Source organism: Crotalus tigris, unplaced genomic scaffold, assembly GCF_016545835.1.
Source record: "Crotalus tigris isolate CLP2741 ecotype Arizona unplaced genomic scaffold, ASM1654583v1 scf7180000019228.606590, whole genome shotgun sequence".
Taxonomy (NCBI): domain Eukaryota; kingdom Metazoa; phylum Chordata; class Lepidosauria; order Squamata; family Viperidae; genus Crotalus; species Crotalus tigris.
Window position 1 is genome coordinate 490406 of NW_024097446.1, and position 17294 is coordinate 507699.

The 17294-nt window shown below is 37.6% G+C and overlaps 1 protein-coding gene across 2 annotated transcripts in view; it reads right to left on the reverse strand.

Annotated features, from left to right (window-relative positions):
• Positions 1-7865: 7865 nt before the first annotated feature.
• HSD17B4 (hydroxysteroid 17-beta dehydrogenase 4) overlaps positions 7866-17294 on the reverse strand; it is a 64752-nt gene continuing 55323 nt past the window's right edge. For both annotated transcript variants that reach the window (XM_039361264.1, XM_039361263.1), the window contains 2 exons: positions 8664-8791; positions 7866-8369 (listed from right to left, as the gene is read on the reverse strand). In XM_039361264.1, the coding sequence (XP_039217198.1) occupies positions 8280-8369; positions 8664-8791 (218 nt within the window). In that variant the 3' untranslated portion in view covers positions 7866-8279. The remainder of the gene's footprint in view (positions 8370-8663; positions 8792-17294) is intronic.

A 17294-nucleotide genomic window follows, 5' to 3' on the forward strand; every position in this document is an offset into this window, starting at 1 on the left:
GGTGTTTTAAGGACCTTAAAACTTAAACCTCTGATCTTAGCAGATGGATCTACACTGAAGAGATTTAGAGAACTTCCATCAAACAAAGAATACAGTTCAAAAATGACTCTATATATTTGGTCTGTTCTCTTAGCATTCATTTCACTCATCTATTAAAAATATAAAGTATTTGACAGCTATGTTTGGAATTGCCACTGTATGTGGTCAGAAAAAAAGACCAGTTTTAAGAACTAATCCTCCTATGACTGTTGAGTCATCAACCTGCACACCATAACATAACATAAGACTTCTTTACAATGCACTGGCAGTCATACAAGCTTTAGTTAGATTAAAGTCCCTTTTGCTTCAAAAAGTAAAGAAAATTGGATATTTTTTGGGTGGGGGGATCTTAATGCTTTACTACCAATGTGCTTTTGCCTTACAGTTCTTCTATATATTGTTGCATCCTTAAGGCTTGGTGGTGGAGGTGGGGGACATAGGTTTCTCAATACAAAATTCAAAAATCTCAGGGCACTATTACTATCCTGCAAGATTATTATACAGTTTCCCACAAATAACCTAAAGCCCTCTGTAGATGGCTATTCACTTTGCTAAAGCCTCAAGGTATCAGAGCTATGCAAACATTTTGAAAAAGGCTCTTCAGAGTACCATATTTTTCTGTGTATAAGATGCTATTTTTTCCTGCAAACACCCTGTTCAAAAATCAGGTGCGTCTTATACAAGTGCAGCGTCTTATAATGAAAAAATAATGGTCACCTCCACAGCCCAGGGCATGCCTGTGTGGGTTCATTACATGCTGCTGCCATGTTGCCTGGTGCAGGAGGATATCGCTGGCCCGAGATGCCTCCTGGATGGGGAGAAAGCCAGCCTGAGATGCCACCTGGTGTTGGAGGATCACGCTGCCCCAAGAATGCCGCCGGTCCCACTGAAGCTGCCTTCTATGACCTGTTTTTCACCGGCGCAGCTCAGGCTGAAGCTACAAGAGGCCCTGGGAAGCTGCCTCAGTACAGTGATTGATGGCTGAGGAGGTGGGCAGGCTAAACCCGCAGAGTGCCATCTGACTGAAGGAAGTCGCCTCCCTTGTGTGATGGCATGGCCACTTGTTTTACTGCCACTATAGATGTGGTTTAATATTTAAAATGTTGATTTCTGAATTTTTGTTTAGAAAACTGGGCGCCGTCTTATACAAGAGTGAGTCTTATAGACAGAAAAATATGGTATATGGGAGCCTATATTAAGTGCTTCTTTTCAAATGATTGAAGTAGCTACATATTTTTCCAAGCAACCATGGCTGACTCAGGAGGCTGCTTGTGACTGAACCTACATGCATGTGGCTTGGAACCAGCTTCGTTAAAGTTTTAGCATAATCATAAAAGATATACGTTTAAACCAGAGCTCTGAAAAGGGAAAATGTCATGCCTAAGGCATTTCCACTACCATTAAATACTGTATTTATTAACTTTTAAAAAACTATTGCTTTCCTAAGCAGAAAGAAAGGGGGAAAGATGCAAAAACAATTTACAAAACATATAAAAGACAAGCCAGTTTTTAAACATTGCTATAAACTATAAGCATATGGAATAATATTGAACAATTTTTCCATTACATCAATAAAGAACAAGTTCATAAGCAGAACGTGGACACATATCATCAAAGTTTTAAATCCAGACAAAGTAATCCCATTGTAAAACATTTTTTAAAATATCCCATGCTAAATAAATCCATCGTCCTTCATATATTGGTATATTCCAAAATTTTGGTATACAGTTAAATATCATATTCATGACTTTATATTTTTTGTTATAATATTTTATTGATTTTCTCATTTTACAATTGGATATTTAAAAAGCAACGTGATGACTGGGTTGATCAATAGTTCAATAGTGTACATAAGTCTTTGGTATAAATCTCATATTACAGCATCAAATATTTCCTCTCTTTTTCCATTAATATCTGCTATCTCATATTGGGCTAGTACAATTCTTATTATTATCAACTAAATAGAAACATCTTTGTTACGGTTATCAATAATTTTTAGCTTATACATATCTTAATTGCATTTGTATACAATCAATGTCCTGTTATTGCTTTTTTCAGATTTTAATTTCCCATCAATATTCCAATTAACACTATTATTTATGATTTCCAAGTATTTTATATTTATGTGACCAAAGTTTCCCTTATCTCAACTTCTCCCTTTTTCCCTTTTCATACCAAAGTCTAATAGTCTAATTACTCATCTTACCTATTTAATTATAATGTTACTCTATTTTCTAAAAGTTATCTATTTTCCACCATATTCAACCATCTAATTAATAATCCCTTCTAATAGGTCAAAGCCATTATTTTCTTCAGCCTTACTCTGGCTTTCTTCCTTTGCCAGCTAACCTTCCATGTCAGTTCCTTTGAATCATCAAATAGTTCTCCCTCTATTTATATATATATTATTTGGAATAAGAAAGACCATTTAGTTGAAGTTTTTTTGGAAGAAGGAGCCCATTGGTATTCATTAAAGCACCTCCCTGTTACTCCAATTTTCCACAATTGTCCTGATAGGTTTATCTTCCATTCAATCTGTTCTTCTTCCTTTTCCTCAAATATATTCTGATTTCTTAATTTGTAAAAAGTCTTTTCCATTTTCAATGTTGTCATTCCCTTTTCTGATTTTTCAGTTGGCTGGGTCTGTTGGTCAGCTGGGTGCTCTGTCTTAGTGTTTAGTTGTTCCAATTTTCTTTTTGTTTTCTGCATTGTTAGTTCTTTGCTTGTAGTCAAGTTCTGGGTTTGTATATTTAAACTAGTACATTGTTCCTTTGTGTTGCTTCTTATTTTGTCACAAACTGAAAGGATGGTTTCATTTATTGATTTCAATATGGAAAGGATTTTTTCCTGATCTTCATCCATATTCTCTTGATAGTATGTTAAGTTGAAGACTTTAGAATCAAACATTAAAAATATTTTTTTGTCTTTTGTAGCTAGGTGTGGGACATTTATTTTACATTTTAGAGGTGGTCTTTACAGTAGAAATTGTTTATCAAGTAAGAGTTTATAATCCAAGATATTCTATCATCTCATGTAATAACATATGCTTCTCATGCAGAGAAATAGGAAGGCAATTTCTCAAATATAGCTCTGAAAGTCAGTACAAGTTTACATTCATAGTTCAAGCAGGCCAGATAAGCTGCCCAGAAATCCCTTCTTTGCGGCTTTTTCAAAGGTGTTAACTATCAAGGTCAAATAAATTTTACCTGAAGCCTGGGCTTCAAGCCAAGTGTCTTTTAGGCAATAACAAATTGCAATACCATAATTCACCACAAGATGTCACCAATGCCGTTTTAAGCTTTTTAAGTCCAAAACCTATATGGTGGTTTTTCAAGTCTTATTTTTTTTAAAAAAAAAAAAAAATTCCAATAAGAAAAAGAACACTTTTAATCCCCAAGTTTCAAAATAATATACATCCAATCAGATTAAAATTAATCTTATAGTTGCTCTGTTTCCCCTAGGTAGTTAGTTGCCACTTTTCTTAGAGGGTGGGGTAAAAATTCCCTTCCCTCTCTCCTCACAGGAGGAAAAATGCTTTGGGCAGCTTTTACAGGAAAAAAAACATAGAATTTTAAAGAGAGGATCAAGTCTCACCCAGTTTCATCCAGGTTGCTTGGTGGTACTTTTGATGTTGGCTGTCAGCAGCTTAGTGACCGGCCATATTAATATGGTGGGGTCATTCTCCCGCTGGTTTGGAGGGCTTTCCTGGATCAAACAGAAGGGCCGCTGCCCTCCTGCAATCAAACGGGGGTCCCCTCCTTGGTCATTGCCTCTACGGGGCAACTTTCGACCCTTTCCAGGGTCCCCCAATGGAGTGAATTCAGACACGAAAGACAGCACTCGTCTTCCTGCATCTGCACCGCTGCGATACCAAGCCAGAAGTCCATAAAATCATTTTAACAAAAAGTATAAAATGATACTTTTATCCCAACAGCTTCCATATTTGTCTGTAATGCTGGCAGTCCAATTCAATTTTCACTAACAAAAAAAGCCAGGTCCCTGCCAAGATACAGAAGATTATGGCACTATTTTCTAATTATGCCTATTGTGGTTTCTAGAGTTAAGGTCTTGGGTCCCACAGAGAAAGAGGTCAAATGGAAGATATTTTCCATATTCAAGATTTTTTTTTCGTGTCCAATGAGATCACCACTGGCAATTTTAGTTCTTCTGAATGTATGTTTAAAATATCAATTACTGTGGTATTCTAACACCATTTGTGATTTATTGTTCTATTATGAAGCCAGATTGTTTAGGGTGGTCTGTAAAAAAGCAGCACCATTTGCTAGAATAATCTACATGCCAAGATAATCATTTAAAAGGAAATTTCCACAATCAGTGGTCTTTTCCAGAATTCAGAATTAATAAACCACATTAAACATAGCTGAGGAAACTTTATTCAGACAAGGTAAAGAAGCAAGGGTTTTGGAATTATTTTCAATTCTTTATATTCACCGTGCTTTGACTATCAATTTATATGTGTTTGGAAAGTTGATGATTGCTCCATTCTCAGCTCCCTTCCTTTCCTCCTTATGGGGGGGGAGGGAATTTTGGACATTTTCTGTACATTAGCCCATTTGAACTACCTCAGTTCAAATTGTTGCCCTAGGACAGTGGTTCTCAACCTTTCTAATGCTGTGACCCCATAATACAGTTCCCCATGTTGTGGTGACCCCCAACCACTTATACATCACCGGGTGCCAGGGGCGTGGCCAAAGAAAAGGGGGGAAAATGGCGGACAGCCTTGTTTGGCGACCCCCGTGAAATGGTCATTCGACCCCAAATGGGGTCCCGACCCACAGGTTGAGAACCACTGCCCTAGGATGTACCATTTTGCACAGTTAAAGGTCATAATGAAAGTTTTAATAGTATATAGATAAAGACAGTGCTTTCTGAGATCAGTGTGGGATAGTAGGCTGTACCATAGATTTTTGAAACAGGACAGGATTTTTGTAATCAATGGAAATGGAAAGCAATAAAAAGGGTGCCTTCAGAATAAGATTTCAATTCAAGCTTGTGCTACAACTGCAGTAAATATAAGTATATACACTTTTCCACAAAGTTTGTTAAAGACTTTTTTTAGTTCAGTATTATGAGGAATGCTTAAGAATCATACATCATTCTACAATCCTGTAAAGAAGTCAATTAATCTTGACAACTTTGATTTTGACAGAGTTTTAAAATCTCTTGCACTTTAGTAGTATTTTCAAGCAGATTATATCTAGTTTCCTATGAATCAACCACTAAGGATTTTAATTATTTTCTGATTGGATAAATTCAATTCTAAGACTACAAAAGATGAGTATTTTTATAATGGCAGTGACTCTATATAATCCTTTTCCTCAGTTACTTTGGGCCAAGAATAAATTCAGCAGAAGCTAAAGCTCATAATTGTTCATCTTATTCAGAAACTCCAATTTTCTTTAGATCCCTAATTTGTCACAGCAGAGTGATTTAAACAAAGAGAAAATGACTTTTCTACTAAACAATTAATAAAAAAACCCAAAGATATAAACCCTGGGATAGAACTGAGTTCATTGATTTGTCATCGTATCAAGTAAAGTTAATTATCTTTTATCTTTTAATCAGCCCCAATAACAAGACCTTCTAGGTGGATTACTGAATTATTAACATAATAAAGTGCCAAAATATGAACATAGATTTCATATTGTAACCCTGCACTTCTGCATTATACATTCACCATTTACAAGCATACTATTTTTTTTCTGATCCTGGTAAAAAACCTTTTATCCAATATCTAGTTTTTAAGAAGAATGATTTTAAGTAATTTTCTCCCTCAGATTTGATATGTTGAAGCTAGTTCTTTTCTTAGAATTTTTGAATTGCTTTGCAATTTGAAGACTAGCAACTACAGTATCTTGTTTTTCTTCTGCACGATACAGGATCAATATTCATCTCATCACCTTCCTCAAGCTATTCCCTGCTGTTTGTCTTTTTAGGAGGGTGTGGTTTAAGAACTAGGGCTTGGTATATAGGTCAGACACAATCAAGCCAACTCAAAATTATTATCCCAAAATAAACTAGCTTTTTTCTTTAACTTTGGTCTATAGAATACACACAATACATCCTACATGGTCTCTACTAGACTAAACCTAACAGTAACCATAGTTACCCTTCCAGTTTATTACATATTTGCATGTTGTCCTTTATTCTTATGAAATGAAAGCAACTTGTTCACTCCTTTTCACCTCCTGAAATCCTCTGTGTGTTACTAAACAAATACTGTAGCTGTCTTATGTGCTACAAAGATACTTTTTAAAGTATACCATCCATTAAGAGCCATGCTGGCGCAGTGGTTGGAATGCAGTATTGCAGGCTACTTCTGCTGACTACTGGCTGCCAGCAGTTCGGAAGTTTGATTCTCACCAGCTCAAGGTTGACTCAGCCTTTCATCCTTCCGAGGTCGGTAAAATGAGGACCCAGATTATTGGGAGCAATATGCTGACTCCGTAAACCGCTTAGAGAGGGCTGTAAAGCACTGTGAAGCGTATATAAGTCTAAGTCCTAATACCATCCATTGTACGTATCTTGCTAATTGTCTAGCTTTTCCCAGCTAGAATTGTTCCTGCAAACTACTTTTGATTAAAGATCCAAATATCTGCTTTTTGATACAGATGCATAAGAAAAAGTATGTTCTAAATCAGGAGTCTTCAGGAGTCCCCCAGACCGTGGACTGGTACTGGGCCGTGGCATGCCAGCAACCGGTCTGCACAAACAAGCAAAGCCCCATCCACAGGCAGCACACAAAACCAAGCCCCCTCCGGTCCGTGGAAAAACCTCTCTCCAGGAAACTGGTCCCTGGTGCTCAAAAGGTTGGGGACCTCTGTTCTAAACCATTTCAAATAGATGTAATCTGAGAGCATCTGCATATCTTATTTCATTTTTCAAGAGCAATTTTAATGGTTATAACATTGAATGTGAATAGCAGGATGAAGTGCTTGATGCTATAACAGAGGCCAGAAAGAAATGAGCCACACACAGGAATTTCTGGGAGGCAGAAATGATATGAGATCCAGTAACTTCAGCATTGATTCAATGACAGAAATTTATCTCCAAAACTATTGTATGTTTCAAAAATGTACTGTGATTTTTGCTGCTGGATTACTTGAAATTCTTTATTATGACTTGTGTTCCCAAACTATTAAACTAACAAATGATGGAAGCTTCTTTATTGGCAGGGTTCATATATTTTGTTAACCTAATTAACTTTGATTTAATGAACAAAATACATAATATGCTAAACAAATCACATTTCAATTTAGCACTATATATGAACTAAATCTATGTCTTTTTGACACAGGTTAATTAATCTCTGTTAGAAACTCAGATTAAGAAATGAAGAGGAACAAAACAGGACATGGCAAACTATAACATGTAGGAAAAAAATAGTTTCAGCATTCTTCTATATGACTCAATTATTTAATATTAGAAATCTGTGAGCAGAACCAAATATATAATTATCCCTTCTGAATAGCATCTAGTCAATCAAGTTAGTTAGTATCTCCTGTAATCCTAGGATCTACCATAGGCTAGAAATTAATACATCCATCTCCAAAGTTCTTCAGCTTATATAATTTTTTTCTAAATAATAAATTATTTTATTTTAGTCTTTATTGCAGATTGCAGACTCACCAAGCATATCAAAGTAAAATACAATAAAATACAGCCCTCCTATCTCCTTAATATAACCAGTAATCAATCCCCAGTTAATTTGCTTTTTAGCAAATGATGAATTCTATAGCTAAGGAACTAATTAACTAAGAAATCTGTTTTATGTCACTGACAGGAAGAAGAAACAAAATCAGGTGGTTAGTATCAAACAAAGTTTATTTACTTATATTTAGATTTCATAAGAAATATATTAATTGCATTTTAATTAAAGAAGAAGGAGGCATAAACCAAGTATCCCCAATAAGATGCTCTCAGTGAATTGCATGACAAAACCCCATCAACCGCAATATTAAAGACACCAGCCAGAGGATGTCTAGTACAAAGCCTTGCAATATAGAATAAAAGAGAAGAAACAGTAATATAATCAACTGCCTGAATCTACAAGAATCAAGACTATTTTCATCTTAGCAATGAAGTGTTTTGGAAATTATCTAATGCAGAATTAGTGTAACATTTCAGGTTGTTCTAAAAATGAAAGAGCTGTTTCTTTGTTCTTTTAGTTGAAATTGTTTCTTTTTTGCTTCAGAAGGTAAATCATTTCAGCAAGAAATTCACAGCTTTGCATATTTTTGGAGTATCGTCCCCAGTTTCTGGCTCAGTGTGATATTTCCTTTAACTTTTAGTTTACCAGAGAGGAATGCCTATAGTAGGGAAAGGAAAGAAAAACAATTAAGTGTGCCTGAAAGTGGCACCTCCGAAACCGTTATAACTACGACCAGATATGCAGTAACCACAATTATGCACATATTTCAACTGCAGCCAAATAAAATAAATAAAACCAAACAACATTATGACTATTTTCAGTATCCAATGTGGTCACCTTCATTAGATAACTTGCCAAAATTATGGAGCTAAGTGTAAATGCAGGCTGGTTATTTTCATACCAATGTTCTACTTAATAAGTCACAGCTTGCTGCAAACATTTGTACGTATACCTTCTGTGGATTGATCTTGCCTAGTACTAAGTTCATAAAGTCTTCATCTGACATAGTGAAAATAGTATCAGCTTTTCCACGGGTAGGTCCTTGGTATACCTCTCCAGAGCCATTCTTTAAGTCTATGGCTGGTGGGAAAAAAGATACCAAAAAGGAACATTAAGAGAAGGAAGAAATGTGAACTTAATTATTTAAAACTCTATGAGTAGCATTGGAAGGGAAAAAAATTAATGAAGAAAACCAGAGGAAAAGCTGTGTGCTTCCTGGGAAACATATTATTCTACCCAAAAACTTTAGATCAAGGTGGGTGTTATAGTACATGACAGAATACTAGTAACTGAAGAAAATGAGTTTAATTTATAAATTGAATTAGTTTTAACAGATTTTTAAATACTATACATTAAATAGGAAATAATATAGTTACAGAAATTATGAAAACCACTCTCCTACCACTTAGTTTCAAACTTCTAACCATCGACTTCTTAATTTAATAAAGCACAGAAGTAATAACATATATAATTATGTGCATCCCATGCACTCATTCTAGTCATTAATCATTCTAGTTTCTGTATTAAAATGCTAATAGAATGGTTATAGTTAAAGGACAAATGCAAAGCTTTCCATACTGACTTTTCCCCAGGTACAGTATTTAAACCCTTTCATCTCTTTCAGATTATGATATGCTGGCTAAATCTCCAATTTCCCAGAGACTACTTTCAATTACATATCTCAATTAAGATATTGTTCACACGCTTTAACAGTTATTTATTCAAGAAAACTTTCAGAAAAAGCACTGGTATGTTCTAAACTGAGTAAGACAGATGTGGGGAACATTTAAGGCCTTTTCTTTCTTAACTAATCTGAGATATAGGCTGAACTGGAAATGGTATCTTTTATCTAAATAGCTAAAACATATAAGGAACAGTTGCTGGAAATGTGTATGTCTAGTCTAATGAAGAGAAGGACAAGGGGTGACATGATAACAGTGTTCCAATATCTCAGGGGCTATCACAAAGAAGAGGGAGTCAAGCTATTCTCCAAAGCAGGACAAGAAGCAAGGGATGGAAACTAACTAAATAACTAACGGATGGAAACTAACGAAAGAGAGAAACAACCTAGAACTAAGGAGAAATTTCCTGATAGTTAGGATAGTTAGGAACAACCTGCCTCCAGAAGCTGTGAATACTCCAACAATGGAAGTTTTTAAGGACAGATTGGACAGCCATTTGTCTGAAATGGTATAGGGTTTCCTGCCTGAGCAGGAGGTTAGACAAGATGACCTCCAAGGTCCCTTCCAACTTTATTATTATTATTATTATTATTATTATTATTATTATTATCATCATCATCATCATCATCATCACCACCACCACCATCATCATCATCCTCATCCAACTGGAACCTGAATCAATTCAAGTAGAATCTTGTCATCTTTCAATATGAATCACAAATTCATATTGAATCTTGGATTACTCTAATTTGAAATTTGAATAGCATTTTTGCTGATTTATTCATTCATAGGGTAGCATCATATGACATGAACATATTCTTCTTCTCTGTAACCCTCTAACCAGCGAACGTGGCCAAATATAAATAGTAAATGAACTGGACAGGCTTTCCAGAATTTAGATTCAATGTCTACCTATCCTTAAATGTGTCTATTACCCACTGGGTATGCAGTGACTACAGCTTCCAATTAAGTAAAGAAAAAATGCCATAAAGAAAGGACCCATGAAATTAATTAAAAAGATTGTGTTTTGGCTTATGATTAATAACTGTAAATAGCTAAACAGATCTTCTAGTTCAATATGCCAATATCAACTATGTCAAGAGCAATAGCCATGGAAAGTCATCTGACTCGACCTGCAAGGGCAGAACGTAGGACAGAGCCCAACCCACATCATAGATTCTTTGTATCTTCAAGAAGCAAGTGCTTTTATTTAAATTTATTCTATTTAAAAATGTTATTCTTCTTTATGGGCCTTTTTGCTGGTACTTTTCTAGATTATCTAAAACTCAGTAGGGAAAGTATTATTTCTAGCTGAGAATGGATTTTAGGAGGAGCCTTTCTATTCTATCACCTCTTATTATATTTTGACCACACAGTATCAGCAGTAGGGTCCTTCTACTGCAGTGGTTCTCAACCTTTTTAATGCCGCGACCCCCAACTTGTCGTAAGTCGAGGACTACTCAACCGGTCGTAAGTCGAGGACTACTCAACTGGTGCACCACCGTTTTGCAGAATGGGACTTTTGGCGGGCTCAGCAAGGCAGAGACAGCCTGGACAATTCCTATTGGCTTTTGAAAGCCAATAGAATTAGACTCTATTCAAGAGAGTCTATTCTATTGGCTTTCAAAAGCCAATAGAATAAAAGGGAGCAGCACAGCTAAGGAAAAGGGGGAAAAAATGGCGGATTGCATTGTTTGGCGACCCCCGTGAAATGGTCATTCGACCCCAAATGGGGTCCTGACCCACAGGTTGAGAACCACTGTTCTACTGTATTCTGTAATCTCCCAGGATTTGAAATGGACACCCAACATTACAACCATCTTTTAAAAGGCACAACAAGGAATGTTCTTCCTGCATCAACTTCAGATTGCCCTAAGAGCTGCTGATAAAGTTTTACAGAGGAATTATTTATTGAGTCTGTCATTTGTACTTCTGTAACTGTGTAGCAACCAAACAGAACAGGTACAGATTCCAACAGATCATTATTATTCTGTTGCTTTGAATGTACACTGAGAGCTTTTGCACCAGAGACAAATTCCTGGGTGTCTAATCACACTTGGCCAAATGAAATATTCTAATAATTCTAATTCTAATTCTAGCTGTGGTGGTGCAGGAGATTAGAATGCAGTATTGCAGACTAACTCTGCCCACAGCCAGGAGTTCGATCCTAACTGGTTCAAGGTTGATTCAGTCTTCCATCCTTCCAAGGTCGGTAAAATGAGGACCCAGATTATTGAGGGTAATATGCTGACACTGTAAACTGCTTAGAGAGGGCTGTAAAACACTATGAAGTGATACATACATCTAAGTGCTATTGCTATTCTGTTCTATTAATTCAGTGGTTCTCAACCTTTGGGTCGCGACCCCATTTGGGGTCGAATGACCATTTTACGGGGGTCGCCAAACAACGCGATCCGCCATTTTTTCCCCTCAGGGGGCGCCGCCGCGCATGCAGCCGTGCATGGGGGCGCTGCCGCGCATGCACACCGTGCATGGGGGCGCCGCCACGCATGCACGCCGCGCATGGGGGCACCGCCACGCATGCGCAGCGCGTCCTTATGACAGGGGTCGCCGTATAAAAAGGTTGAGAACCACTGTATTAATTAGTGCTCACAAGTGCTGTGAAACTGCAGAATGGAAATGAAAGCATTTCCTGAGCATTTGCTCAGATAGCAGGCATAAATTACTCAATGTTAACTTTTACATTTGAAAAAGAGAGACATGGCTCTACAAATTATTAAATATTTTTATCATTCAAAGAAATATGCTGAATTTTCTCCACTGCATTTTTACTGAAAAAGACATAACCATCCAACACTCTAATCAAGTAGCATATTTAATAAGTGTTTTTTCACAGCTGTGATTGGGGAAAACAGAAAGCAGCATACATGTATTATTTTATAAATATTTAAGGAGAAATTATTATTTAATTTTGATTTCCTAAACTCCTGTACATTACAGACTTTCTTCACTGAACACACATGCAATAATGCAGTATTTTTTGTTGTTTTTTTCTTTGAAACAATCAGTTTCACAAGTATCCTGAATGTTAGCCAAGTATACCTCCTTTCTTCAAGGAATACCACTATTTCTTCAAAGTGTCTGATTTTTAAAGCCCTATTTCTTGCACAAGATGTACTGCCAAAATGATTTATTACAAGGTACCTAATGTATTATGATGTTAGCAATGGAGAATGTTATGACAACATTGTGTTCGGTCAATTCATTTTCACGTCTTGCAGATTTTCAGAACTATTTCTTCTCTCACCCCTTTCAAGGAGTGCAAAAGACATCATAAGACAACACTTTGGACGCTGCCTTAATTTGTTCCTACAAGTAATATTTTCATCTAAACTAATTTTATTAAAAAAACATTTTAATATAGAATAGTTTTCAATGCACATGAAAAATCTGCTTTGACCTGACTGATTAGTTTCTTTAAAAACCTGCTTCATTTTACCATGTTGTTGTTGTTAATTGCGAAGTCGTGTCCGACCCATCGTGACCCCATGGACAACGTTCCTCCAGGTCTTCCTGTCCTCTACCATCTTCTCGAGTCCCTTTAAATTCACACCTACTGCTTCAGTGACTCCATCCAGCCATCTCATTCTCTGTCGTCCCCTTCTTCTATTGCCCTCAATCTTTCCCAGCATTAGGCTCTTCTCCAGTGAATCCTTCCTTCTCATTAGGTGGCCAAAGTACTTGAGTTTCAGCTTCAGGATCTGGCCTTCTAAAGAGCAGTCGGGGTTGATCTCTTCCATTTTACCATAACAATTGCATAATACACGTACTGAAAGGGCTAAGTCGTGTTATTCATTTTGAAAAACGGAGCTTAATCAAGGTTAATGAAATAAAAAAATAATTATTATTTGATAGAATTGTTTTGCTAGAGGATGTATGGGTAGAAATACTGGAACTTAGCTGAATACAAATTGTCTATGACAAGCACATATTAATAATTTAATGGACAGGAATATAAGCAACGATCAAAACACTGTTGGGCAGTATTGAGTTTCAGGATTTAGTGTGGTCTAGACGAGGGGTAGGCAACCTTGGCTCTTTTATGATTTGTGGACTTCAACTCCCAGAATTCTTGAGCTGGCTCAGGATTTCTGAGAGTTGAAGTCCACGAGTCATAAAAGAGCCAAGGTTGCCTACCCCTGGTCTAGACAGACTTCATGAAGTTTCACCAGAAACAACTGAGAAGGAATTGACTCAGATTGTTGCAGATTGTTGAGGACTTTATCTCTGATTGATTCTTTGTGCCTGACCTTGATTGGTCATTTTAATGCTGTTTATTCCTGATTTGTTTATGCTAGCTTAATTTCACCTGCACTAATTGGAAATTAATTCAGCTAAAGACCAGTCAAAAATCAAATATTTATTTTAAAGCCCAGTCATTTTGCTCATTTGCCTAGGGTCTGTGCAGAGACCACCTTGCCTCTGAAAATGCCAGCTACCCTAGCCTTTGAAAAATCAGAAAAATTGCTGTCCAGATAAACCTGGAAGATTTTAGCCATGAAAGCCTATACCAGTACATACTCAGGAAATTCTACCATGTTTTCCCGAAAGTAAGGCCTACCCTGAAAATAAGCCCTAGCTTGATTTTTGGGGGTGAGCCTAATATAAGATTTTCCCCCAAAATAAGGCCTAGTTTTGGGGCAAGGCGCACACCTAAAAATCAAGCTAGGGTGGGGTGGGGGTGTGGAGCTGCCACACAGGCTCCACACCCACTTACCTTGCAGCCCGGCCTCTCTTCACTGGCCCAGTTCTTCTGTGGCATCTTCTGCCCTAGCTCGGTATTCGGCTGCATAGGCCTTCTGGAAAGTCTTGACTACAAAATGCAGGCTGGCATGCAGCTGCGGAATGAAGCCGTTCCTTCAGCCCCGGAAGAAGTGGACCAGCTGGGTGGGGCTGTTGGGGCCAGAGGTGAATATAAAAAACAACCCCCGAAAATAAGACCTGGTGCCTCTTTTGGAGGTTAAAAAAAAAAGACCTGGTCTTATTTTCAGGGAAACACAGGTAGATTCACATTTCATTTTACCCACAAAAACACTTGGTGGCTTGGTGTCTGCTAAATCGTAGTCTCTGCTTATCATCAGCAGTATGGGATCGTATAGTAGTACAGGTCAACTATACATAGTTGCTGTTTAATTGAATTTACAATGCATATGTACAGCACTGCTTTATTGGTGTTCATATACACAAAGTTCTGGACACTTGAAAGATGCTGCATAAATATAAATGCTAAATAGCTTCACAAAGCTAGTTAATCATCAGGAGAGGGAAGGAAAATGGTCCTGATTTAAACAGGGTATGCATGTTTGGGGGAGGGAGGTGGAGACAAGGAATTGTCCTGATATATCAAATGCATTTCTGTGCAGCCTGCAAATAAAATCTTAAAATAAACTGCTAAAAGTTTCACAGTGAAGAATTCCCACTCCCATTGCAAATATTAATTCTAGTTCACATACTCCAGCCGCTAAGGGACACTAATGAAATGAAGAGGTTGGCGTGATATGAGGGAGGAGGCTACAGACAATTGCACAAAGCAATAAAAGCTTTTTTGGCAGTCATGAATTTGGGAAGAATAAAATTATTGGGCATGTCAACCAGAACTGCAAATCATTTCCTTAAGGGCTTTCTCTCCCCCATCCCCTTCCTGACATGCAGCCCAAGGACACCAGGCAAAGTTGCCAGAGTCTCAATCACCCCCCACAACAGCTACAAGCTGCAGGGTCTCTGAAGCTAGCCAGAGCTGTCAGCAGCCACAGGGCCCAGAGCAGCAGAAGACCGAGGAACAGTGACAACGCAAAACAAAGGTAGGCTGCAACACATGGTTAACAATACAAACAAACTTAGCAGGGGAGGCAGGAAAAGTGAAAGTGCCAGAAGCTAACATCTGCAGTTAAATTTTAGTTGACTAGTTATTAACAACAAAGGTCCCAAGAAGAAAGATTGTGGGAAGTGACAAAGACTCTGGGACATAAAAACAAACAAGCAAGCATTAACCAAGGTAACAAACAAAAATGGAGAAAAAAATACAACCAGGTTTGTTGTCATAAAAATGCCACTTTGAAAGGGTAAATTATAGCTAAAATTAAGCTTAGCCAACTGCCTTTTCTAATTGCTACATAAATTCTCCCTGGATATTATATGAAAGAAAGGCAGAATTTAGGACATAATAATATTTGGTTCAATCTATCTTATGTTGGAGTTGAAATATCAACTAGCCAGAGCCTATGCAGTTTTTTCCCCCCATCTTCCTTGGAGAGATGCTGACCTAGAGGCTTCACCATATGACGCTTTGTTTTTTAAAATGGAATGGAACTGCTCAAAAGCAGTGGTTCAGAAATATTTCTGCTATGGGCCTAAAGACAAGGGAGGTCAATTCCCTATATTATTATTATTATCGATCATCGCACAGTCAGCCAGATGTTCAGACTGGATTTGGCATTTTGTCTACCTATCGAGTCCTTACCCAGGACCTGGGATAGGCAGATGTGGATGTTTGATGGTATTACAGATATCGTCGCAGGATGGAAGCAGTTCCTAGTAAGGCCGCCTTTTGCAATTGACTAATAGCGAATTTGTCAATGCCAATGGTGTTCAAGTGGTGCTCCAGTTGTTTTGGGATTGCACCCAAGGCACCTATGACTATTGGTACTACCCTTGCTTGCTTTTGCCACAGTCTTTCTATTTCTATTTGTAGGTCTTTGTATTTTGTTATCTTCTCCAGTTCTTTCTCTTCTATTCTGCTATCTCCAGGCACTGCCACGTCCACTATCCAGACTTTTTTGTCTTTCTTATCGACAATGGTTAAGTCTGGGGTGTTATGTTGAAGGTGCTTGTCTGTTTGAATTCTGAAGTCCCAGAGCAGTTTAATTTTATCATTTTCTATGACTTTCTCTATTTTATGATCCCACCAGTTTTTGCTTACAGGCAAATGATATTTTTTGCAGATCTTCCAATGCACCATTGTTGCTACCTTGTCATGCCGCTGCTTGTAATCAGTTTGTGCAATCTTCTTGCAACAGCTTACCAAGTGTCCACTGTTTCTTCAGCTTCTTTGCATAGGCGGCACTTACTGTCTGTTGCTGTCTTCTCAATTTTGACGTTGTATGCATTTGTCCTTAAGGCTTGGTCTTGTGCAGCCAGAATTAGTCCCTCGGTCTCTTTCTTCAATTTTCCTGCTCTTATCCATTGCCAGGTTTTATTGTTATCTGCTTTCCCAGCTATTTTTTTCATGTATTGGCCATATAGTGCTTTGTCTTCCCATGCCTCTATTCTGTTCTTCATTTGGTCTTTCTTGTAGGCCAGTTTGGTCTCTCCAGTAGTTAGTAAGCCTTCCGGATATACTAATTTCAGTGCATCTTCATCATTGTTCTTCAGATATTCTTCCAAAGCCATTTTTTCTTCTTCAACCATCTGATGTACTTGTAGCATTCCACGCCCACCTCTTTGCCTTGGTAGATAAAGTCTATCAATGTCACTGCGTGGATGACGGGCGTGATTCATTGTCATTATTTTTCTGGTCTGCCTATCCATTGCTTTTAGTTCTGCTTGAGTCCAGTCCACTATTCCAGCTGTGTTCCTAATGACTGGGATTGCCCAGGTGTTGATTGCCTTTATGGTATTTCCTCCATTGAGTTTGGATTTTAAGATCTTCTTCACTCTCTTCATGTATGCACCTCTAATCTTTTTCTTGACTTCAGTGTGCTTGATGTTGTCAGCTTGAAGGATACCCAAGTATTTGTAGTACTCTTCTTCATCCAGACTCTTAATGTTATTTTCGTGGGGCATCTTGATTCCTTCAGTTTTCACTATTTTTCCTGTTTGATAGTAAGTATGGCACATTTGTCCAAGCCAAACTCCATTACAATATCTTGGCTATATATACG